Source organism: Anopheles merus, chromosome 3L (genome assembly GCF_017562075.2).
Source record: "Anopheles merus strain MAF chromosome 3L, AmerM5.1, whole genome shotgun sequence".
Taxonomy (NCBI): Eukaryota; Metazoa; Arthropoda; class Insecta; order Diptera; family Culicidae; genus Anopheles; species Anopheles merus.
In genome coordinates, this window is record NC_054085.1 from 26202242 (window position 1) to 26226991 (window position 24750).

Consider the following 24750-nt stretch of genomic DNA (forward strand, 5'->3'; position numbering starts at 1 on the left):
ATTGATTGGATTATTTGAAAAATTGTTGACAAAGAATATTTGAATAATTTAAAATAAACAAAATCAAAAGTAAGACGAAACCATCTATTCGACCATGTGCATCATTTACTAAATGTGCTACTTTCTTCTAAAAAAACACATAATTCATCAACATATTGAAAACTGACCGTAAAACCAGCTGATAAAAACATGTACTAATTTCTAACTAAACAAGTGGGTGCTCTGTGTAACAGAAACTAAAACTAAACACCTTCTGAACCTCCGTCCCAGCTGCATTCACTGTCGACAACAGCACGTTCAATGTCCTTTCTAATAGTTGTGTTAATTTGTTCTACGATAAGAACAACCCTTCAACAACAACCACAGCTTTGAACACGTTCGAAACCGTCACGATCGACACCAAATGAAATTACCGTTCTCGCGCAGCCCGAGCCGTCACACTGCACTGAACCTTACCTCCAATCGATCGTCCACAGGCTAGCGCTGTGTGTTTGGAAGCGGTATCATACCGGCAAGGTGTAATCTTCCAGCGATCGGGCCACAACCCCACACGCACACAGGCCGATTTGTGATAACGATCGAGACGTCACTGCCACACACCTGTTGCGGCCTAACGCGCCGCTGGCATAAGGGTGAGGAAAAACTGTCTCGCGGGCAACAACACTGCACAATTACCAACCCCCTAATGGGCACACACACACATGCATACACACACACACACACACACACACACTTGCTCGGCCCGGACGGCCATTCAACTGAGTCACGGAATGCCGCCGCACTCGGTGTGTGTCGCGCAACTCGCGCTCCGGTGTCCAGTATTTGTTCGCCGATTAGCAGTGGCGGTCGTCGTCGGTTTAGGGCTTTGGTTTCCGGACCGGACCGCTGAACGGTGGTAGTTACCTTTCTTCCATTCGTGTTTCCAAGTACGCGGGGAAAAGTCGAAAGAAAAGCTACACCGGAGAAAGTGATTTGATAGCGCTACACCGATCTACGAACCCGATCAGATCGGCGGTGTTCTACGGCGAGGCTGTGTGCAAGTGTCTGTTAGTGCCATTCGCCGGTTGTGCGGGGGAGTGTTGAGAATTAGAAATTTCCGCATGCACAGTGTGAGAAGAGTGAAGTGAGAAAAAAAGCGGTTGTTGTTTTTCAACCCCAAACCCATTAGTATCGTGTCAGCAGCTCTCCGAAGTGTGCTCGTGGGGAGGGGTTGCCGATCGCAACGAGCACGTAGTTGGAAGTGGGGCTCGCAAAGAGACGACGATAACACAGCCGTTAGATAGCACGAATAAAGGGAAAAATATTACACTGCTCTGTGTGTTCATGTGTGCGTGTGTGTGTGTGTGTGTGTGTCCACTTTCGAGATAAAACCTAACCGAGCCGAGTGAAGTCAGTAGAAACTGTGTGTGCCGTAGAGACGACGTCTCATCATCTCGTTTCGCATTCAACTCCGTTGAATCGTCTTTTTTTCTCCTGCCCCCACGATCATCTTCGCCTCGTGAGAAGTGAACTGTGAAACGTGGAACGAAGGCAACCGCCCCCCGAAGTTTGCGCAACATATCAACGTGGGTGGGTGGGAAAACAAAATGAGCAGCCATGGTGGTGGTGGTAGTGGTAGTGCCAACAACGAAGACGACGTTGAGGAGGCAATCCATCAGTCGTACGCCCGGCCGAAGAAGCAGACGACGCACTTGAAGCCCGCTGGTGATCGCGTTTCGTGTGACAGCGGTATCTCGCTGGAGGATCCGGCGTTAATCCACACCCCGGCCAACCAACCCCCTCCCACCGCGCTAGTGCGCCGCCCGAAGGGTAATGGTGGTGCCGCATCGTACGTACGGCGGCTAACGCAACTGTTCGAGAACCTAACGCACGACGAGCTGCGCCAGGAGCAGGAACGACAGGAGCAACAGTGTACCATGGGCACCTTAGCACCGCCGGGCGAGCTGCAGCAGGTAGCCGAGGAGTCAACCACACCGGAAGTGACCGAAGACGGCCCGACAGCGCCACCCCTCCACCAGCTCCGTGCAGCAGTTCCGTGTCAAGTGCCGATCGTGGTGGAAAGTGTGGTGGAAAGTGAAAATTGCCCCGGCGCGAGTGAAGCGTCGAACGATGCGGAAATTGCACAAGACGCATTAGCGCCGCTGCTGCCGGCCCGTTCGCGCAGGTCCAATTTGGAGGCCAGCGCGGAAGAGCGCGCTATGGCGATGAGTGTGCGTGCGAGTGGTGGTGCGGCAGGGGGCAAGAAACGGCTCAGCCGACGACGTCAAACGTTGCAGGGTGTCGTTGGTGGTGGTGGTGGTGGTGCAGGAGCGAGGGCACTCGGTTACACTACGCCCGAGCAGAGTGATAAGACGGATGGGGAACAGTGCTACGACTACATGTACGATGACGATGAGTTCGATACCAGTGATGAGGAGGAGGAGGGAGAACAAGTACCAGCAGTGCAGCAGCCGGACAGGGCCATTGCGGGAAGGTAGGTTCACTTTCACACACACACACCCACACGTGTAACCAAACAAATCCAAAGATCTGATAAGTTATATATGACTAACGCGTCGCCCCAAATCGAGGTCGCACATCTACAGAGGTAGTGAACAAGGTGGCCTCTGTTTTTGTGGATACACAGCTGCGCTGGAATTAGTTTTCGGAAGGGTAGAAGGCAGGGCGCGTTAAGCTTTCTAAGCAGTTGCTTGCGTCTGTTTTCGGTGACCATGATAAGAAGGCGTGAAATATATCCTTGAAGTCAACGCATTCCAATGCCGATGTTCCTACGAACACTTGCGGTACACGTAGACACCTTCAGTTTCCTATCGATACAAGCTTGATATCTGCCCAGAGATAACTGACACTTGAAAACACAGGGTGTATCCAACCCGAGTCTTTTTTCGTATGACATTAGGATCAAACAAATTCTAGATAATATCGGGAATAGTTGTTTTTAATGGCCACCCAATCAAAACTATGTAGGTTAAGGTCATCGCTCACTCCAAGGTTACGTTCTGTGGTAACCTGTGTTGATGGTTATAGCATTAATTTTCGTATGAAAATTTTCATTATTATTATTATTGTGATGATTACGTTGCTTTACGTTATTTGACGTTACATCTGTTTTCTTGACTACAATGCTTGTACCGGCTTGACTATCTGTGACATCAATTGTAAACACATAGCAGGGAAGTCAATCCAGAATGTGAAAGTTCAATCGATTCTAAATTTGAACATATGATGTTGTTAGGGCGTACTCTAGAGGACTGAAGCACAAGGTACTCTAATATATCAGAAATACCAAAGACAGTTTTTATCATTGTAACTTTGAAAGTCGAAGATTGTCCTGATCATACAAGTTCATGTAAGCGTCCCGTAGGAATTATCGATTGATCACAGCTCCCTTTCCAATTGCATTCAATATTCCGTGAATCGTTGAATAAGCGAATTGACTTCATCCAAAATGGTCCTATCCATAATGCAGTGAAAAAAAAATTACATGTGTCATTTTAAAGGGCCAAATACTACTTCTTCGTTTTATGCCGTAAACGTCATTTTAAAGTTTAAAGCTAGAGTGACTTTCTAGCTGTGTCCAAAATCGATCTACAGTACATCCCAATCAATTGCCTTTCTCTTTATGTTTGATTGGAAGTATTTAACATTGGAAAATTTGAATACTTTCCCCTCTTTACTACGGACCACGGAACCGATAATCACCGGAAATTTCTCACAATGCAAAGCTTTCTGAATGATAAGAAAATGAAGGCCAACTGACTCCAGCACTTGTACGAATGAGATATTATAGCCATTACTGATAACTAACTAGCTCAAAAATTGGCAAACAAACAGTTAATTACAAAACTATCGAAGGTCAGAAAGCTGTCAAAATCTCAACGTTATAAACTTGTTAAAATAATTCATGTAAACATAATAGGAATATGCCAGATTATAACTGGAAATGTCCGCTATGTCTTCTCTGGAAATTCTTGCAAACTAAAATAATTTTGCAGTTCAGTTGCATCTGTTTGTTAACGCGTTTTATCTATAAATTCGATTTGCAACAGAAATCTCCGAAGATATGTTAAACACATTTATTATTGTACACGAGTCCTAGGTGTTGTCAGTAGTAAACTGCTCTTACAGAATTTCCTATGTTTAATTATTGTGTCCCATGGGTTAACATGTTTTCAGAAATTGTTGAGCTCGTGTCATGATTTATTGACAATTTGTTAAAAAAAATTGAATTCACCCAAATAATTTTGTGACTTCGTCCCATCGTTGTTGAGATCGTCAAGCAACCCTATACGCCATTATAAAATCAGTTGTTTTTTCTTCTCTTTTTCGAAAAGAGACAAACATTTTTAGTTCAATCAGAATTTAACAGGACAAATAATATTCTGGAAATTACACAGCACTTCAGGCGATGTAAACAGACATGGGACTCTATACACAACTCTGTACAGTCATATTTTCTTTAGCTATTATGCCACTGATTACACCAAAGGCTTTTGTTTGTATGTCCAAAGTAGAAGCGTAAAACCACGTCGTTAGAAAGCATGAGTCATGATGGAGTTATTTTCAAAATTATCAACCATTGATAAAATGGGCTCATTTTGGTCGTGTTCCATAAATATGTACAAAAATTCACAAAACTATGATAATACATCTGATTCGGAAATTCCGGAAGCGCAGCAGTAGAATCTCCTGCACTATTCACGCTCACTACGTATGGGAAGAAGACTCAACACGACCACTTTCAACTCGACTGGCTCGCTGCAATTGTCGTTATGCAATTGTCGTAATGTGTTCTATCAGCGCCAGCATGAATAATTCATCTGGCACGCTGCATGTCAGCCCGCGAACTAGTGTGGACAGTGTGTCCGTTTCTCAGAAATCTAGCTTCCACCAGACATCGTCGCGGCCGCACAGTGAGCTCCTAAGCCGGGGAGCTCGGGCGTGCACGAAAGTAAACTTCTCACAGTTCCACAAAGAAATCAAACTCAATGACAGAGAACCAGTACAGGCAAGCGGGGCCGTTGTGCGGTACTGGACCCGGAGGTCAAGCGATCAAAGTGAAATCAAATCGGTTTGCGCATCGCGATTCTGGCGCGAAAGCACGCACCTCTTCAATTTGCGGAAGAACTTGAAACTAATGACCGGCGGGTAATATAAGAGGGACAGGGAGAAAGAGAGACAGAGAGAGATAGAGGGAGAGAGAGAAGTAGAACGTACTGCAGGAAGGAAGGCTCATAGTAGACACTGAGTCATCGAAACAGTCGCTGTGCCACTGCGCTGACGAACACAACGGAACAAAAGTTTGAAAAAAGAGTCGCACTATGGGACCTTCCAGACATATGCTGCTTTTTTCATAGAAGTTGCTAGATGAAATAATTTATTACTATATTTAGCTTTCACTTATCGTGGCTCAGATTAATGTGTAATGACGACCCAACCGAAAATTAAAAACAAAAAGTGTTTATTTGATTAATTCCACCATCCAGAGAACCGTCTCGCGGAGTCCAGTATTTCAACAGCTCGACAGCCTTCTCGCATTAGTACTCGATAAGGAAAAGCAACGAAACCGCGCATAACTGTTTGAGCGTGTGATTAAGCCTCTACGAATTTGTTTGTTTACTATTGCATCGGGGATTCCCCAAAAACCGTATCCGCTTATCGTGTCGCGTTCAATTTAGTTCTATGCGAAAGCCACGACAAAACTAGCAAACTTCAAGCATCGAAATCATGTTTTGTGTTTGCAGTGAGGGCGAATTCGGCGAAGGCCCGATAGTGCCGGACGAGATTTTGGAGGCTCACAACATGCTCGTCCCGGGCGTAGTGGATCGGGGCACGCCGCACTACGAAGAGCACGACGAGTTTAGCAGCAGTTCGTTCGACAGTGACTCGGAAGATGGGGAACCGTTCGCGGTGCGGCCAGATTCGAACAGTTCACTCAAAACAGCGTAAGTAGTTTGCGAAACCGGGGTAGAGAGCAGATGTACTACTAACGAGCGTCTTATACTACTCTTCCAAAACGCAGTCGCGTATCAAGCATTCTACAGGAGCTGTTGGCAAACGAGGCGAACTACGTGCAAACGCTTGGCCGCGGGATCGAAAACTATGTCAGCATAATGGCGGGGAAAAACCTTCCCCCGGGACTGCGGGGCCAGAAGTATCACATCTTTGGAAACATTGAAAAGATTCATAACCTTCACCAGAACCAGTTTCTGCCGATGCTGGAGAGCAATCGGGCTAGCATAGCTGGCATTGCGGAAACGTTCATCTGGTTCCTGGAGAACGACAAGTTCTACTGCTACATCATGTTTGCGCTGAACCGTCCCAAGTCGGAGCGAATATGCAACAAGAACTTGGACTTCTTTCAGGTACTCTCGACGACACAATTGATCCTCATCTAACGTGCCTTACTACAAGCAATTATCAACTCCACAGCGTCGCCAACAAGAGGTGGACGACAAGCTCGGCTTGAACAGCTTCCTGCTGCAGCCGATCCAGCGGCTGCCCCGCTACAAACTCCTGCTAGCCGAGATTAACAAGGAGATCCTGAAGCAGCTCGAGGACACACTGCTGGAGTCGGTCAAGGACGAGATCGGTATCCTGTGCAAGGCGGAGAAGCGGCTCGAGCGCTTCATCGACATCGTAAACGAGGCGATGAGCATCAACGACATCCAAGAGTGTTATGAGGTGCGTATATCATCGTGGCAGGGTGCAACCGTTTTTGCGTGAACAACAGTAGTCGAACTTTCCAGCAAACCCAAGAAACAAATTACACCAATTGTTTGTGTGGGCGTGTGTGCGTGTGTTTGTGTGTGAAATTGGCACGTTTTTACCTCGATTGTATACAACTCAGGCCCCTACCAGCGTCCAGATGGAGCTCATGAATCAGTGCCTTGCGATCTCCGATCTCTTCAGCAGTCCACTGCACGCACCGATGGTGCTGATACTGCGTCCCCATCAGGATCACAATCCCTCGAAACGAGAACCTGTGAGTGAGGATACTGGACACTACTAGGGCCCCGGTGAATTGTAAACTATGGGAAAATATGGTTCTAAGACACTTCTACCACACTTGCAAAGGAATTTTCACACAACAAAAACTAACACTGGCATAAGGATGTTGATACAACTCTTTCCCCTGTGGTGATGGAGCAATGGGGCACACTAATCTAGCGTACGCAGGTAGTTAGGTTTTGGTCGGCGGGGTTTTAGGTTTTTACGTCTCCCATCTACACTAACCAGGTGGCTAGAACACAACAACCCAGAATCATTTCTCCAATATGTTTGCTGATGTCTCGCTAATCAAGCTGAGTCTCGCCATTTCCAGATTAACCTGTTCAGTCAGGGCAAGTTCCGGAAAATGTTCGAGGTTGACATCTACGATTGGGACCATCGGCGGCGCTATCCGGCGAAGCTGTTCCTGTTCGAACGGAGCGCCATCTACGCGGAGAAGGTCAAAACCCATCTCGAGTACCGCGGCCGGTACGACGAGTCGGAGATCGGCATGCACAACGAGAACCGCAACAAGGTGTATCTGTACGCGCGAAAGCGTGGCATACAGGAGATCGAGGTGACCTGCGGCGACATGAACGAGGCGCAGCGTCTGTCCACACACGTCGAGAAGATGATGTGCGAGTTTGCGGTGAACGAGCGTGACCGGATCAACACGATGGTGCGCCCCCGGATACCGAGCGTGATGACGATCAATCGACGCAGCGTTACCAGCATGATGTCCGGCACTGGTCCTGTGAATAGTATGCGTAAGTGAAAGATGGCCAGTTCGCTGAAGTCTTTGCCAGAATGTGTAAGAACTGCTATGTTTTTCTTTTTGCAGGAGAAAGCTACGAGTCCACCTCACAAACCACCTGGTACGTTAGCTTGTAGGAGGTGTGTCTGTGTGGCTTCTGCCAACCATCGTCTCGGGACGGCCTCTGTGCTCTGTTTTGTGCCCCGTTTAAAACCTCCCTTACCTCCCTTTTATTCCTACCAATCATCTCGTGTACATACCTCCGACCACTAGCTTAAGCCACCTATATCATAAGCGACGCTCGACTCATTTCAAACCCCAATGCCATTTTGTGGTTTGCAAATAAAATTAAGTACCCAAACGAATTGCCAAACTGACTGGATGTTTGTGTATGATTGGAAGCTACATACACCATTGTCGCTCTGTTGTGTTGTCCATATTATTATTCGCTACGTTGCCTTATCCCCGAGCATAGTCTCTGTGTGTTGTATTCGTACATGGGTTCGCTGCCGCAAACGTGTTGTTTTGGATACGGAGGTAAAATGTATGGTGCTGGAGAGGTATTGTAATGTACACGCTGCGGGTCACGCACGACTTAACACACCGTAAGCATCTTTCCACAGGAGCACCGATAAACCGATCGCACAGCTTGCAATTATGCAGAAGAACTTTTGCCGAATATTGGCCGCTAACAGGCGCTACTACTTCCACGATCTGCCGCAAGAGATCGCGTCCCGTGTGGCGGAGTTTATGCGCGTGTACGATCGCATACTGCATTTCCACACCAAGCGCTTGTACGAGGATTTGTCACGGGCCGACACTGGGATCGATGAGGTGTGCGAGATGTTCATTGGATATTTTAAGGTGCGTTTCAAATGCCTTTTCTGTCGAAACAGTTTTCTTGATTAATTACAATCGATTACTATATTTCAGGAAGGTGTTTTTGATGTCTACAATGAATATATAAGGCTGTTCAAACCAGCAGCGGAGATTTTGAAAAATGTCCATAAAGCAGCGGTAAGTCCATCCAGTTTCTACGTTTGTTTTTTCATACAGATGATGAGACAAAAGATTAAACAAAAGATCTCATAAGCAAGATAGCAGATTTTTGGAAAATATCAACAAGGCTCCGAACATCCATGTTTACACAGACCTAGACAATTTTAAATCTCAATAAGTGAGATTTATTAGCTGTCGTCTTCAGTCAGCATTGAATTGAAAATATTGTCCAGACATGATAGGGAAAATTTAAATAATCAAGGCATTTGATTGACGAGTTCTATGTTCTCTCTAATCCAGGTTTCACTGTACAATTAACATCAACATTATTTTTATTGAAGGCTTGCTCCGGGTCGCTTAAATTTACGTTTTTTTAGCAATGAGAGAAATATTTCATTCGCTGCGAGTGAAATGTTTCACACAAAGTGAAACTTTACAATTTGTATAACGGTTTGAAAACGACAAGTATACCAGTTGTGGTATACCGACTCACCATGGAGCAGTTCTTTGCAATTTGTAGGACAAATAGCTTTGAAATAATACTTTATAATTTCAGTGTGATCAGAACTAAAAAAAATACTGGTTAGTTATAAAACAATATTTATTGAACACATTTTCACCTAAAATTTATTTAGAATTAATTTCAAAAAATGTCCCAGCCGCATAGATTTGAGACATTTTTTATCCAAAAAATAATAAATATATTGTAAAAATGAGCTGTATATTTATCTGTACATACTAAACATGGTTTTCGTGAAGATTTTTGTAGGCAATACATATATTGCTACAGCTAGCAATTAAGTGGTTTTAAATATTTGAACATTATGATGGTTGTCTGTAACTATGCCGACTAAGATATTTCGTATAACCAATCTTAGGTGAAATATAAAACAAGTTGTCCTGAAAATACTATAAACCTTCATTGTATTTGAATGGATTTCTAGGCAACTGCAATGACCCATTTCACAATGTACCACGTTTAAAATGCCAACCAATCACTCCCTACTGTTTCTTCACTGACAATTCGCATGAAGCACCACACCGCCCCACCATAATTGAATTTAACGCACGTCTGATAAGCAATCAATCGATAAACTAACATATATCCCATCTATCAATCTCTTAAGTAGCCACGATTACTGCCACTCCCTGCACGTCCCTCCGCGTCCCCGTAAAATCGGAGCACTAACAGCTTATCGGTCACTTTTTAATTGCAGCGCTCCAGCATTACCGACAGCATGGTCGCACCGACGATGGATGAGTTTACCTTCCTGAGCGTCCAGCACTGGAACAAGCTGGAGCACTTCTTCCAGGCCCTGGTCGTGCAGCTGTCCGAGCAGCTCAACTCGGGCCACATGGAGCATCAGGACCTGTTTCGGAAGCTGGCCTACGTAGAGGTACAGGTTGCCGGGTTCCGCAAGCTGCTCTTCCAAAACTATCGGCTCTTCAACATGGACGAGAAGATATCGCCTGCCAAGCTCGGTCTGGTGCTGTACTCCGACCGGGTGCGGTATGACAACGAAACGATCAGCTCCCACCGGGTGCTGCTCTGTGACCGTGCGGTCGTCTGTGTTAAATTCCATTTCGTACGGGTAGGAGCGACCGTCTGTTCTGTCTTTTATTTCGAAGCTGCACTAAAGCACTTCACTCTTTTAAATGCATCACATTACAGGAATTTGGACGCCAAACGGAAAAGTACACCGGGTTTGCTTTTATCGACCGTTTCGGGCGCGATGGACCGAGGATGCCCAACGTGCGGATTAGCAAAAAGTCCGAGGTGCGCCTGAACGTGGTCCAGAACGAAGCCAAACATCCGATTGACTTTGGCAATACGGCCAACCGGGACAAGTTCTACGGACAGTACTGTACGGTGTTTGCCCGGCACTCTTAGAACGGAAATTGGTTATAGTATAGCTGTAGCGTATAGCCTCTCCTTTGTACCCCAAAACAAACTCGTAATAAATTCCCCGTGTTAGCAGTCTTTCTACTGCCATTCCCAAAAAAAAATCCCCGGCAAATCACTATCAAACATTCTTCCAGTGTGCAAAAATCGGCATTCGTCGAAACCTATATCTGCGCCGATGAGTCTACGCCCGTTTGCTGCATTCTTGGAAGCTATGCAAATTCCAATCGATCGCACCTAAACAGTTGTGTCAATATAAATATCACAAGAACCAAAAAAAAAGAGCACACAAATCAAATAAATAAGCGCCCACCCTGTTCTGTGCTCAGGGCCCTTTCTGCTTCGCCGCATATTGGACATCTATTATTCGCGCGTATGATAGAAAGCCACACAGATAGGGAAGTGGTATAAAAAAAAATGCCTTCTCGCGCAAGATAACGACCTCGACTTCCCCGTTTAGCCCAACGACGACGCTGGCAGCCGGACTTTGATGTGATCGATTACGGGCAGCCAGTTCGCTATGTACCATTCGACTGAACGGATGCGCGACAGTTGAAGTGTTCGACGTCGGTGAGTTCGTTCGGTCAGTTTTATCGGTGCCTGAGGTGTGAATCGAGGCCGTTATCTAATCAAACGAGCTGGACAGTTTCCCTCACTTTCATCTAAACTCCAGCCTCTGTGCGTGTGTGTGTTTGTGTGCTCTCATTATAAAGCGTTTGTTCTCTAGCTTGTGTCGTGTCCATCGAAAAGCGCTTTTTTGAATCCCAATCCTCAAAAACATGCATCCAATACGTCCGCCAATTCCACCAAAACCACGGCTACCTACAGTGGCGGGACACAATCGAGACTTTCGGGACAGTGGAATTTCCGTTTCGGATGACCCGTCCGCATCGACGGATTCGCTCCGGCAGCCGATTAACACCTCCGATACCAGCCCCGCCACACCCACACCCGGCACACCGAGCGCAGTGCGTCAATTAGCGAGTCGGTTTGAGTCGATCGCCCTGCGGCTAAGCAGCCCAACCCTACAGCGAGCGCCACTCGGAGACTCAGATGGCGGAACACCGCCACCAATACTGCGCAAACCATCCACAACGATGCAGAAGCTGCAAATGACGGTCGGGAGCGGCCTTGCCGTTGGCAGTAAGGCTAAGCCACATCCAATCCTGCGCCCGTCGGCGCACGATCGTACCCACATTTCGCGCCGGGCGAGTGCCATCGCGGAAAGGATATACGATGCGGTGTACGAGAGGTAAGGCGCGTGAGTCACGGAGCTGAAGTAGGTAAACATCGCGGCGGTACGACCTTCCGCGCACTGATAAGCTGATGGCTGGCGAGCGATAACGGATAGCGCGTATACCACCCCGAGGGGGAGGAAATTTACAATCAATGGATTTATTTTCCATTAACACGCCCGGCCGCTCTCTTTTTCCCGATAATAATCCCGGTGAATCATTGTCGGAATCGGGCAGGGCCTGGGCGCGTGCGTGGGCTAGGGACTAGTTTGCCAATGGGCCGACATTATGCCCGTACCGAGGATGCTTAAAATAGATGCAGGCAGGCGCGTGCTATCAGCTTTGTCTGCTTTTTGGATAGCATTTGATTGAAAAAGGATCAGTGAAGTGATTCATCGTAGGAGATCCAACTTGATGACGTCGCAAACATATTGGATGTTGGATGCCGTCTACCAGTAGCAGTACATGTGACTGCATCTGGCAAAGCACAATATATTTAAGGAACATTTTGGTAGATTTGACACCTATAACACATAAAACCAATTTCTACATATCTGGTCATATTAGTCCAGAAAGTCCTGACGCTGTACTAAAGCAGAATCAAAGCCTTTTGCAGAGAAGATGACGACAATTGCCAAAGGTAGGATAGCCATTTTTTGGATTGATCGGATGAACTTACTATTGGTGTAACAACAGTTGTATAACAAGGATGGCGTCAACAAGAAACAAAACTTGGGATCGTTCTTGTGTGAAGACATATAGTGGACAATTAACTATAAATAGCAGTTTTACGGGGAATAAGCTCTGGGCTTCCAGGTCTGGCAGAGCACCGTATACATGTATTGTGTATCGTCGGTACTACTGCAATATAGTAACTAAACTTCAGCCCCAACTGTCGCAATTGCCATAACCATAGCGACCTTAAAATCCGTAAGCTCAGCAGACTTCAGTAGGATTAGTTTTTCAAACTGTCTTATTCTGAGCCATTCCAAAAAGAACTTATTTGTACTTCGTAACTTCAAAGTCGGAGTTCTATAGGGAAGATTTGGATGGGAATTGAACCATGTTCAGCCTATGAGTCTAAGCGTGTAAAAGGATAAGATTGTGTTCGCCTCCACGACGAAGAAAGTCCTGTAGTAACCCGAAGCATATGAATGCAGATATATGTCCCGAAAGTAAATTCGAGAAACTCTAATAACTTTGACCAATTAGTTTCGTTAGTTAATTGCTACCACCCTAAGTCGTATATAGTCAGATCGACAAATTGTACAAGAGCAATCGATGACGACTGCAGTTATTTATCTACACTAGAAGAACAACCACGATCAAAATTAGCAAATGGCTCTGAAGCATCTCTCATCAATAGTCTTCCCCATCTTGTGTACCTCTTCAAACAGAGACCGTCCGAAAATTGAGGATAAAGAACATGCCCTTGACGAAGAGTTAGAAGATCCAACCTCAACCGATGGCTATTCTTCCTTTGAGTCATCGTGAGTACATGTTTTCGATGTCCGCCCGTAGTCCGCTTTCGTTGTGTCTCCAAATGTTATGCGTCCCAATGTGTTTACGCTTTCGTTCCTTGGTGCAGTGAATGGTGGAATTCCCCAGTCTTGCTTACTAATGTGTGCCCGTCTACATCCGCTAGAAATGTTGCCCTAATTTCGTCACCCCTCTTTCTCAAGCTCCTATGACGATGACGATGACGATCGAACAGCACCGGACTATTCCACACGAAATCGCTACTACTCCATAACGCTTAACCGGGAAGAGTCCTCCCCAGTGTACGACATGATCGTCGAGGAAGACCACATTCGCAAGGTGATCAGCGAGCTGATCGAAAAGGAGCAGAAGTACATCGAAACACTGGATCATGGCATCCGCAACTACGTGCCGGCAATGTACGCCCAAACACTGCCGGCTGCGCTGCGCGGTCAGCGCAACGTGATATTCATCAACCTGGAGGAGATACTGCGCACCCATCGGGATCATCTGCTGCCCGATCTGGAGCGGGCCGCCAATCTGTCCTCGTCGCCGCAAGCCTCAATCAGCAGCGGCCAGATGGCCGAGAAGGTAGCGGAAGTTTTCCTGCGCTACATCGAGAGCGAGCGGTTCTACTGCTACGTACGGTTCGCGATGCATCAGGCAGATTCGGAAGCGTTGCGGCTACGGTTCCACGACTACTTCCTGAAGATACAGCACGATCTGGACGACAGGCTGGGGCTGAACAGTTTGATGCTGCAGCCGATCCAACGGCTACCCCGGTACAAGCTGCTGCTGAACGAGATGGTAAAGGACCTGCTGAAGGATGACGATGGCAAGCGCACAATGAGCCGCAGGACGGCGCTGCTGTGCAAGGTGGACAAGCGCATCAGCATGCTGATCGATCGGGTCAATCAGGCCATCAGCGTGCACGACATTCGGCAGTGCAGTGGCAGCCAGGTGGCGACGGGCTCAAGCTTAAAGCATGGTTCGGATGTACCGCTGACGCTGATACTACAGCCGGAAGGCAATAGGAACCCGGTTAGAGATACACCCGTAAGTAGCAGGAAACGTTGAAGCAAACGTGAACTGAAGAACTGTCCCTAACCGATACTGTGTTGTGCTCCCTATCTTCCAGATCAATCTGCTCTACCAAGGGAAATTCCAGCGTCTCTTCGCCGTCGACATCTATGACACGAACGTACGCCGCAAGTACAGCGCGAAGCTGTTCGTGTTCGAAAAGCTACTCCTGTACGTAGAAATCGTTCGCGATCGGTTGGAGTATCGGGGCCATTTCAACGACAACGAAGTCTGCTACCTGGAGGAGGGCAAAAACCGTCTCATACTCTACGCCGGAGGTCGTGGCATGCTAGAAATTAGCGTGCATTTCGAAACGAGCACCGAGCTGCAACCACTGATAGCATTAGTGCACACGATGACAAAGTCTGTGATATACGACTCGGTGGAGATTGAGGCTCGTGCGTCTTCGCACATTGTGGAGAGCGTGGAAGAGGAGGAAAAACAGTCGCAAGATGTCACCGATGAAGCTGATAGTTGGTAAGCAATGAATGCAATGATCAATATCTGGTGCTTTTAGTAATCTTCACTCAACTTCCAGGGACGAACAGAAGCTAACCACATCCCTGGTCGATGCGCAACAGCAGTTCCTGGAGGTGTTGAAGGCAAACCGCAGCTTCTACCTAGACACACTCAGCATGGAGGTAAAGACGAAGCTAACAACGTTTATCGGTGCGTTCGAAGACATCATGGAGCTCCATCGCCGGATCCTGCAAGACCTTTCCCAACCGCTGATGGATCCCGACCGGATATGTCAGTGTTTTGACCGATACTTAAAGGTACGTTACAATGATCTAACACTGACTCACCTTGGCGGCATCTGAGCAGGAATGTTTCGTCTTACAGACTGATGTTTTCGATCCCTACTTCGACTACCTCCGTGAGTTCCGGAAGGCTACGAAACTGATCCAACACTGCCAAACACCTTCGGTAAGCATCCGTGCTGCACCGCAAAGAAGGAGCCCGCTTGCTAACCTTTCGTGAGGCTTCTTCCCGACAGAACTTTAACAACCGTGTCGCGCCCACGGTCAAGCAGTTCACATTCCTCTGCATCGAGCATCTCCAAGAGTACAGCCGCTACTTCAACGTGCTGATTGTGAAATACTCGGAAAACAGTACGCTCAACATCCCGATCGACACGGAACTCTTCCAGCGGCTCGCGTACGTGCTGGTGCATCTGAACACGTACCGCAACAATCTGACGCTCAACTACGAGCTGTTCCTGATCGACGACCAGGCGGCGGGCTGCGGCTTTGTGTGCTACAACGAGCGTGTCTCGGTGTCGAACCCACCGAACCCGGCCGATGCCGGTCCGTGCCGGCTGTTCCTGTGCGAAAGGGCCGCCATCTGCGTGAAGGTACAGGACGTGGCCGAGCACGACCAGCAGGAGGAACGGTTTGTGCGCGTTCTGTTCGTCGATCGGTTTCAGGACCGCGGTGCACCGATGCGCATGCGCAAGAGCAAGCGTGCGCTGCAGCGCCTCAACTTCCTGTTCGAGGGGCAAAAGTTTCGGATCGATTTCGCGACCGCCCAGGACCAGAGCACGTTCTACAGCAGCTACGTGAACCGGTACATCATGATATGATCTATTTGTTTCTGTTTCACACGGTGTTACAGCTGTGCAGGGAGAATTGGGTTTGTTCTGTGCATTTCCTGGACGCCGGGATCTACCAAATACACACCGAAAGATCTCAGACACAACCACACAACACTGCTAGATGCTTCTCAGATCTCGATAGCTCCCTTTGCCGGTGCTATGACACGATGACAGAGCGGGCAGGTCTTGCGGGTACCGATCTCGAGCGGGCTGGCCAGATGGTAGCACCCGGTGCACTGCCACGCACCGGTCGGATTGGTCAGTGGCTGGCCGGACGCCACGCACGGCGGAAACCGGCTGCCGCAGCTCGGGCAGAGCGTGCTGCAGTCGGCGACCGGTGTCTCGCAGGTGAAGCAGCTGATGTGCTTCGTCTTCCCGTCCAGCGGGTCGTACCGGGAGAAGATTTCGATCGCCAGCTCCTCGTACTGCTGCCGGCGTGCCTCCGAGAGCGTTTCGAGCGATTCCAGCTTGATGAACGCTTTCGAGCAGGTGCCGAACGACCGGTCGGCACAGCTGGCGAGGGCGAGCAGCGCGTACAGCGCCTCCACCTCCAGCACGTCCTCGTAGTCGCGCAGCCGGAGCGCCGTCACCACCGCACTGTGCAGCAGGCCCGACCTTAGCTGGCGCTGTGCCAGCAGCATGTAGTGGTACGCCTCCGCCTGGTGCCAGATCTGCTCGATCAGCACGGCATCTTCGGGGCTGAGCTGCGCGAGCACGACCGCTCTACTGCCGGCCGCCTGCACCGCCAGCTGCTTCTCGATGTGTTCCTCCGCCAGCAGCCCGGACAGCACGTACAGCTGCTTGATGCGCACGTAGTCCGAACGCTTGTCCGCCTCCGCCTCGGCCATCTTGACCAGCAGCCGGGCCGCGTCCAGGTACCGGCCCGCCTTGCGCTGCAGCTCGATCGCTTCCGGCAGCTTGCCCTCGTGCAGCAGCTGGGCCGCGTGCTTGCTGAGCAGCGTGTTGATCTGCGGCATCCGGTACTTCTGGGCCAGCTCGACCGCGAGCCCCCACTGGCGCAGGCCGATGCACGTCGACACGGCCGACTTCACATCCCCGAGCTTCAGGTAGGCGGCCACCGACTGCTCGCACATCCCGACCGTCGCGAGCTGCTGGCCGAGCTTCGCCAGCTGCGGGCTCTTCTCCGGCAGCCGGTGCATGCACCCGACCAGCTCGTCGTACTGCTCGAGCGCGTACAGCGCATCCATCAGGCCCTCCGTGTGGTGCGCCCGCTCGTAGTACTCCTTCGCGCTGTCCCACGCCCGCATGCTCATGTAGTGGTGGCCGATCTCGCGCCACGCACTCTCCATCTGCTGGTCCGAGATGCCGGGCCCGAGCCGGTACAGCTGCACCGTGCGAAACCAGTCGCACAGCGTCTGGCGCAGCCGTATCGCGCAGTCCCGCCGGTCCACGTCCATGTACAGCTTTTCTGCCTCGTCAAACTCGCCGAAGAAGGCCGCTATCTCGGCCCGCTGCAGCGCCTCGAGCTGGATCGTTTTCAGCCGCTTGATAAGCTGCAGGCCGGGATAGTTGCTGCACCGGACGAACGCCGCCTCGGCCGTCTCGAGATCGAGCTTTTTGAGCGACGCTTCGGCCAGCAGCCGCCACAGCCGCGGGTGCGCATTGTCCTCGATGAATTGTTTCGCCTCGGCGATGCCGACGTGCGCCAGCAGGTCCTCGGTGTCGCGGAGCGACTTCACCCGCAGCTGCAGCAGATGCTCCTTCACGTTCGGCGTCGCGCCACCCTTCACAATGTCGTCCAGCAGGACGCCCGTAATCTCGAGCTCCTCGAAGTTACAGATGTAGCCGGAGCAGGTGATCGGTTCCTCCGGGTCGGCACCGCGCAGTATGTACATGCGCGTCTTCTCCATGATCGCCAGCAGCTGCGGGTTGTCCCGGGCCCAGCAGATTGCCCACACGTCCTTCCGCTCGATGTGCGCGGTCGAGGAGGCCGGTTCCGATTCGCTCGTATCGTCGCGCAGCGTGAGCGTCGTGAGCACGCCGTTGCAATCGATCATTGCGGCACGGGTCGAGTTGCTGTTGATGGCCAGCTTGTAGCTGCGTGCCTGCAGGTAGTGCCGGTTGCGCATTACGAGGTGGGGCAGCGTGTACTCGTGGATGAGACCGCTTTCGCGCCCAACGAGCAGCAGGTTCTCCGAGCAGGCGACGCAACAGATCGGATCCTGGCTCGGGTCGAGCTTGGGCGGGATTTCGTTCGCCGTTTTGGCGTCGAGATCGTTCAGCACCTCCAGGGCGGGCGTATCGTCGATGTGGTACTTTCGGTCGCGCTTCAGCTTCAGGTTAGCGTGCAGCGTTGAGGCACCCTTGAAGCAGAAGGTTAAGAGAAGTATTTTGAGCACATTCTAGTGAAGTTACAGTGAAAATGTTTTTTACACTTCTTAATGATTTTTGTAGCACAATGTACCACAATGTCTTACAATATTATGGAATTAGTAGAATAATAAAATATAAATAATCGATTTTCATTTAAATGTGGCAAACTACGACCACGCAACGAACACAATTGATATCCTATAACTACAGTTAAAAATAATAAATAGTGTAATACAGGGTTTTCCAAATCACTTTGGATTGTGCACATCATTCATCACCGCCTCCAAGATGTTTTTCCACAGCTTTCAAATGGTACAATTGCTTCATATTTAAATTTCAATTCTTACACATGATTTTCAACACACCACAAAGAACTGTCAAACTCAATCCAGCTTGAGACGTGTTGAAAAGCATGTGCAAGAGCTGATACAGAGTTTTCCAGATCAGTTTCGGAAGCAAACATTGTTATTCACCGCGTGCAAGAAGTTACTCCACATCACTTTGATATTTCATTTTCATCAAAATAATTTTTGATTTCTTCAGCATGATTTTTAACACTTCATCTGTCAACGGGTGATGAGAACCCAGGCGAAAAAACAACGGGCTGAGGAGTTGAAAATCATGCTGAAGAAATAAAAAAAAATATTACAGGGTTCTTCAAGTCAGTTTCGAATATAAACATTGTTAATCACCGCATGCAAGATGTTAATCTACAGCAATCTGATATTTCATTTCCATCATAATAATTTTTAATTTCTTCAGCATGATTTTCAACACGCTTTGCGCTGGAATGGGCTTGACAGTTCTTTGTTGAGTGTTGAAAATCATGTGTTAAAACTGAAATTTCATTTTGAAGCAACTACAGTGTTTTCCAAGTCAGTTTCAAATGTAAACATTGAAATCCATCGTATCCATAATGTGTTTCAACAGCTGTCAAATGGTTTATTTGTTTCAAAATGAAATTTCCATTTCAACACATGATTCTCAGCACATAAAAAAGAACTGTCAAACTCAATCCAACTTGAGACGTGTTGAAAATCATGCTGCAGATTTAAAAAATTACTATGATGGAAATGAAATGTCAGATCGATGTGGAACAACATTTTGCATGCGGTGAATAACAATGTTTACATTCGAAACTGACTTGGACAACCCTGTAAATTATAGTGCTGTAATTATATCTTTCAACAACTGTTGAAAATCACATTTTGCAAGCAATGAAAAATGTAGTAGATATTGGGAATTGTCTCGGAAAACCATAGAAACAAAGGAATAGTGAAATAAACAAATCAATAAAATGAGTTATTAAATCAAGGATAGGAATTACCTGATCAAATTATTTAAAAAAAACAATCACAGAGTCAGACAAAATACCGAAAAAGCAAAAAAAGGCTACATTACTACAAAAAATAATTAATCAACAAATAAATAACTAAATAAAAATGTGTAACATATTCTAGGAAGAACTTCCTTACGACAGTACCTTTGGTGTATGATAATGCCAGAGCAGAAAATGATCCTTCGAAGTCACAATCACGTGCGATGAGTTCATCGTTATAAATTCGGGCCGTATATCGATGTATTTCGCTAAAACAAAACACCAGAGCATGTGAATTAAGCGTTCAAGTTAAACCGTCCTCGTGCCACCAACACTCACAATCCACCGTCGTGCTGATCGAGTTGCACACCAGCAGCTGGTACATCAGCTCCTTGCCCTTGCCTTCGGCCACAATGCTAAACTCCTTCCCGGTCATGCGCGTCTCCACCGCCAGCACGCAGTGGTCCACCGACGCCGCCATCGACATCAGCGCATCGATCTGCTTCGCGTAGCACTGGTTCGAGTTGGTGTCCCAAAAGGTAACCGTGTCGATCTCGTCGCTACCGCCGCCGCTCGCTATCGCTTCCTGGTAGCAAACGGTGCGGTTGAAGTAGCACCAATTGTAATCGGGCCGGATGTTCGCAAAGTAGATGAACGAATCTACCGACAGCGCGATGCGCAGCGATTTGCCCTCCCAGGAGAGGGAGGTGATTTCTTTGCCCGGAATTTTCAGCGTCCGAATGTGCTGCGCGGGGGAAGGAACATGTTGTTAAAACGCTTTTCAATTGCCCCGAACACCCCTTCCGGACACTTACCACACCGTACGGCGTGTAGAACATCACCTGGCTGCTGTCCTTATCGCTGGCCAGGTTCGTCTTCATGCCGCACACGGCCAGTATCGTGCCGTCGTGGTTCCACATGCACGAGATCGCCTGCAGCCCCGTGTCCACCACCACCGGCGCATCGTCGTTCTCGTTGCGCATCAGCTGCATGCGCCCGTTCTCGTAGCAAATCGCCAGCACCGGCCGGCTCGGCGAGGTCCCTCGGTGGAACCAGCACAGCCCCACCACCGTCACGCTTTTGGCCGGCGTCAGATACACGCACTGCACGTGCAGCTTCATCACGAAGATGCCCTGGTTGTCGTACAGGTGCACCTCGCCGTTCTTGATGCTGAACAGCAGCAGCCGCCCGTCCGGGCTCCACTGCACCCCGGTCAGCGATACGCTCTTCAGCTCCTTGCCCCAGATGCGGTTGCCGTCGACCGAGCCTACGATGACCGTGCCGTCCTCGTACACGATGCAGATCTTCTGCCCATCGCTCGTCCACGCCATCCCCCTGACGGTGCTCTTCTTCCGATCGTTCGTCATCTCCTCGTACCAGGAGCCCTGCAAGTGCATCGGTATTTGTTTGAGTCAAGCTTACAATCTAAACAAACGCAATGGGGTTGCGTACCTTGTACAGCATCCACACCATGATGACGCCATCCTTGTCGGAGGAGGTGAGCTTCTGCTGCGACTCGTTCCACGTTACCACCTGGATGGCCGATTTGTGGCCCTCCAGCGTTTGGTTCATGGACAGGTTGCTCGCCTGGAGCGCTTTGCCCGGCTGGGCCGACACCGCCGTACTGCTGGCCTGCTCCAGCTTCAGCACCTTCAGCAGCCCATCCTCGCCGCCGACCGCCACGTACCCCTGGTCCTTGTTCCAAGCGATACAGTTCAACCGCGTGTTGTTCGGGATTGCAATCTGCGGGAACGAACCAAACGACGAACCTCCGTTAGTCCAGAGAAGAGGGCAGGGAAAAAAAACATGGCGCACGCACAGCCGAGCGCAGCTGCTTCCTTACCTTTTTGCTCAGATAAATAAACATTTTGCCAATGTGCTTGCACTTACAAATCTTAACCAATCGGTGGCGAAGCCACTCACAAACAAGCTAATCACTTTTTCACAGTTGTTTTCCCCCTGTTTTCACACAATTTTAACCCTCCAAAAGCAGCCGCCGACGGCAGCGAACCGACCAAACCGTGAAAGAAAGCCCCGTTGTTTGCGACGACCCGTTTTGTGTTTGGTTGGTTGGTTGCGCAGGTTGCCATAACGACCGACCTGACAGTTCGATCGACGCACGGCTGCACGCACACAGCCGAAGGGGCACAGCGCGCATACACGCAAGCGAAAGAGAGCGCGCGTAAGAAGAGCAGAGCAAAAGGAAGGAAAAGCAAAGCTGAGTAAAGCGAACGGAAAGCATTGTTTGTAAACAAACGCACCTGTTGCGTACGGCTTCCCCGGCTCGCTCTCCGCTAAACAGTTCGGATGTCAGCACAAGAGAGAAAAAAAAGCTACAAACGCTTTGACTGGTTATTTTTGTAAATTAAGTGTTGTCTTTACGTTTACGGTTTATTTTTCACCTTATATTATTATCATGTTTGCATTAAATTGATTAGGTTTATATATAAGTAAACGTTGTTTTATGCTGTCTCGCATGTCTCGGGTGTTCTTTTTTTTAATTCTTTTTTCTCGTGTTTTTCTTCTCCTTTCGTTTCATTATTTTTGTTTATTTTCTTTTTTCTCTTTCATCGGTGGCTAAAATGGTCATCTTTCCAGTGCTTTTGTGTTTTTTTCTTTCTTTTGTTTTCTTCTCTGGCGCTATTTTTCTGTTTTTCGTTTGATAGATATTGACGTTTTGGTTTCTTTGTTTTTATGGTGTATCGCATTGTTTTTTCTTTTCTTTTCTGCTAGCTATATTTAACACAAATGTTTTGTTGTATTGCACCAGAACGCGTTGTTTTCTTCTTTAAAAAAACCCTTTTCAGCTTCAAATTTGGACGATTTTTAAATGTTAGCTTTTTTCCATTTTTTACTATTTTCGTTCAACACGTTTCAAATATGAACATTTGCCGGCACAAACACACGCCAGGGTTTGCAATGCAATGAGACTGATTTTCTCTTTTCCACCATCCTTCGTCAAGCCAGTTACTAGTAATGCAACGCCAACAGTAGGTGAGTTATGCTCCCGTTAGTTTCGGTACGGGCTAACAGACCCGTAATATTTCTAATCGCTAAAAAAAAAAAGAGTTGGGTTTTATCGCACCCACAACACACACACACACATCATGCTACAGAGATGCTGTTATGATTTGGTATTTAGTTTATTTCTTTACACCCGCTGGTCCTAGTCCTTCCTTCGTAGTGTCGCTCGCTTCCCTTCACAACAGTGTGATTTGTCCTGCATTCAAAATTTCCAGCAATTCCAGCAGCCAGCCTGTCAACTTTGTTCCTTTTCTCCCCTTGTTTTATGCCTGTTTCCTTAACATTCTGTGCTTTCTTAGTGCCTCTCTAATTGTGTTTCGCTATTATACCTTTTATCGGTGTGATTTGTTCGTTTGTTTGTTTGTTTTATTTCATAAATAAAAATCATTCGTAGAAAAATAGAATAAAAACTATGCCTTTTGAAAGATTGCTGTGTAAAGTTTTATGTATGTGCCTTTAATTTGTTTGTTTGTTAGGTTCTATGATCCTTCAGCCTGTTGTGTCACTCACTCTTTGCCATTTCTATCGTTTCGACTTTTGCGGCGCATTTAGATTTTCATCTATTTGTTGAATGTAAATATGTGTTATTTTTCTTGTTTTTAATTTTATTTTGCTTTATTTACTTTCCATTTCCTATTGCAGTTCTGCCTAACGGGGTTTGTTTTTTTTCTTTGTTTTTAAAAAAATCACTATTCTTTTCTGAGCACTTCTTGCATTTTCCCTTTTCACTATTAGTTTTGGTCGTTCGCAGTTCTGTGTTTTGTGTAAAAATTTACCCTTTCTTCTGATTTGCTGCTTACCTTAATCCTTCCACATCCTTCCCTTCCCGTCTTACAATGATATAAATTTGCTTTTTTTCCGTTTATCGTTTTAGAATACTGAACCATGTGTTTTTCATTAGCAGTACAAGCTGTTTGATAAATCTTTTGCCGTTTGTTTATGATTTTGCCATTGATCCATTTCAGCAGAATTGACACCCTCTTGCAGAAGTAAAGATTGTGGGAGAACGAAAAATGCACAACACAAACGTACTTAAACACAACTCCTTACCAGGCACCAACTAGCTGACTCCGTCACGCAGAACGAGCCGAAATCACACATTTACCTCGAACATTGATTGAGCCTATCGACTTCCACTGCTCGAACGGAGAAACTGGTCCAAAGGAAGGCCACAAACAAAGGTCGAAAACTCCTCACCAATTCCACTCTGACCACTGGAATATCGAACGTTCTTAATCCTTTCTGCAGTTTTTTTTCTTTTGCATTAGCCTCACCTGGACCAAACGATAAGCATCGTGGCACCTACTTACAGTGCTTGCATGCACATTCATACACAAATACACAATCATGAATCGTTAAATCGCTACAAGCTATCCCGACCAAGTAGTACCGGGTAGTTATTAGTTATTATTATTATCTGCATATGAAAATGACATCACGACACGGAACGGTCCCAGCGCCACGTTTTCAATTTTTGCTCCCAGCGCAAGCAATAGTGTTTCGATTAATACTTTTCTTTTTCTACCTCATTTCTCGTGTATCGCTTCACTTTACTAATGTCGTTTGGGTTATTATTTTCAGCACCAACTATTGATTCGTTTTTTCTTTCTTTCTTGGTTCTATTTTAAGTTAGACCATGTTTTAACTAGCTTGTTTGTTCTTCTCCTCTTTCTTGCTTCATGACTGTTTTTCTTTCTTTTTTTTTCAATTATCACAATTTTTAGCTGATCATTTTTTTAATACTCATTTCTTTATAATTAGCTGTTGATTTAGATATTTCCAATACTAACACCATAAACAAAATTTATTGATAAAAAATGTTTTAAAATTAGAAAACAATCTAAGAGATGAATGTGAGTTATATTTAAGGGCAAAATAAAAAAAAAACAAACAGTTGCATCGAGTAAAAATTAAACAAGTTTATCACTTATGTTACCCTTCACAACATGCATCGAGCATCATTGCATCCGGGCCAAATTTTCGCCATTATTTAAATGAATAACGAATGCATAAACGTTGCCTATCATTCGCACTATCAGT

General features: G+C 47.3%; 3 protein-coding genes across 5 annotated transcripts; 2 read left to right on the forward strand and 1 right to left on the reverse strand.

The window, feature by feature from the left end:
• The first annotated feature begins 681 nt into the window (after window positions 1-681).
• On the forward strand, window positions 682-10739 carry LOC121598532. 2 transcript variants are annotated; one of them, XM_041925529.1, is made up of 11 exons: window positions 682-2473; window positions 5745-5945; window positions 6023-6365; window positions 6433-6684; window positions 6851-6985; window positions 7325-7757; window positions 7832-7865; window positions 8368-8608; window positions 8678-8761; window positions 9961-10335; window positions 10416-10739. In XM_041925529.1, exons 1-11 carry the CDS (start codon window positions 1587-1589, stop codon window positions 10632-10634), a joined length of 3204 nt encoding a protein of 1067 aa, XP_041781463.1. In that variant the 5' UTR covers window positions 682-1586; the 3' UTR covers window positions 10635-10739. The 2 variants fall into 2 exon arrangements, with proteins under 2 accessions (XP_041781463.1, XP_041781464.1); XM_041925530.1 differs by lacking the exon at window positions 6851-6985 and having other exon boundaries at window positions 710-2473.
• Window positions 10740-11040: 301 nt separating this feature from the next.
• On the forward strand, window positions 11041-16141 carry LOC121598533. Of its 2 annotated transcripts, XM_041925531.1 has the most exons (7): window positions 11043-11898; window positions 13279-13371; window positions 13564-14416; window positions 14499-14917; window positions 14979-15216; window positions 15284-15367; window positions 15438-16141. In XM_041925531.1, the coding sequence occupies exons 1-7, from the start codon at window positions 11426-11428 to the stop codon at window positions 16020-16022; spliced, it is 2745 nt and encodes a 914-aa protein (XP_041781465.1). In that variant the 5' UTR covers window positions 11043-11425; the 3' UTR covers window positions 16023-16141. The 2 variants fall into 2 exon arrangements, with proteins under 2 accessions (XP_041781466.1, XP_041781465.1); XM_041925532.1 differs by lacking the exon at window positions 13279-13371 and having other exon boundaries at window positions 11041-11898.
• Window positions 16000-21849, reverse strand: LOC121598531 (WD repeat-containing protein 35). Its single transcript, XM_041925528.1, has 6 exons — window positions 21530-21849; window positions 21139-21429; window positions 20502-21071; window positions 20026-20431; window positions 19852-19955; window positions 16000-18358 (listed from the first exon to the last, which is right to left on the reverse strand). The coding sequence occupies exons 1-6, from the start codon at window positions 21551-21553 to the stop codon at window positions 16163-16165; spliced, it is 3591 nt and encodes a 1196-aa protein (XP_041781462.1). The 5' UTR covers window positions 21554-21849; the 3' UTR covers window positions 16000-16162.
• Between the last annotated feature and the right edge of the window lie 2901 nt (window positions 21850-24750).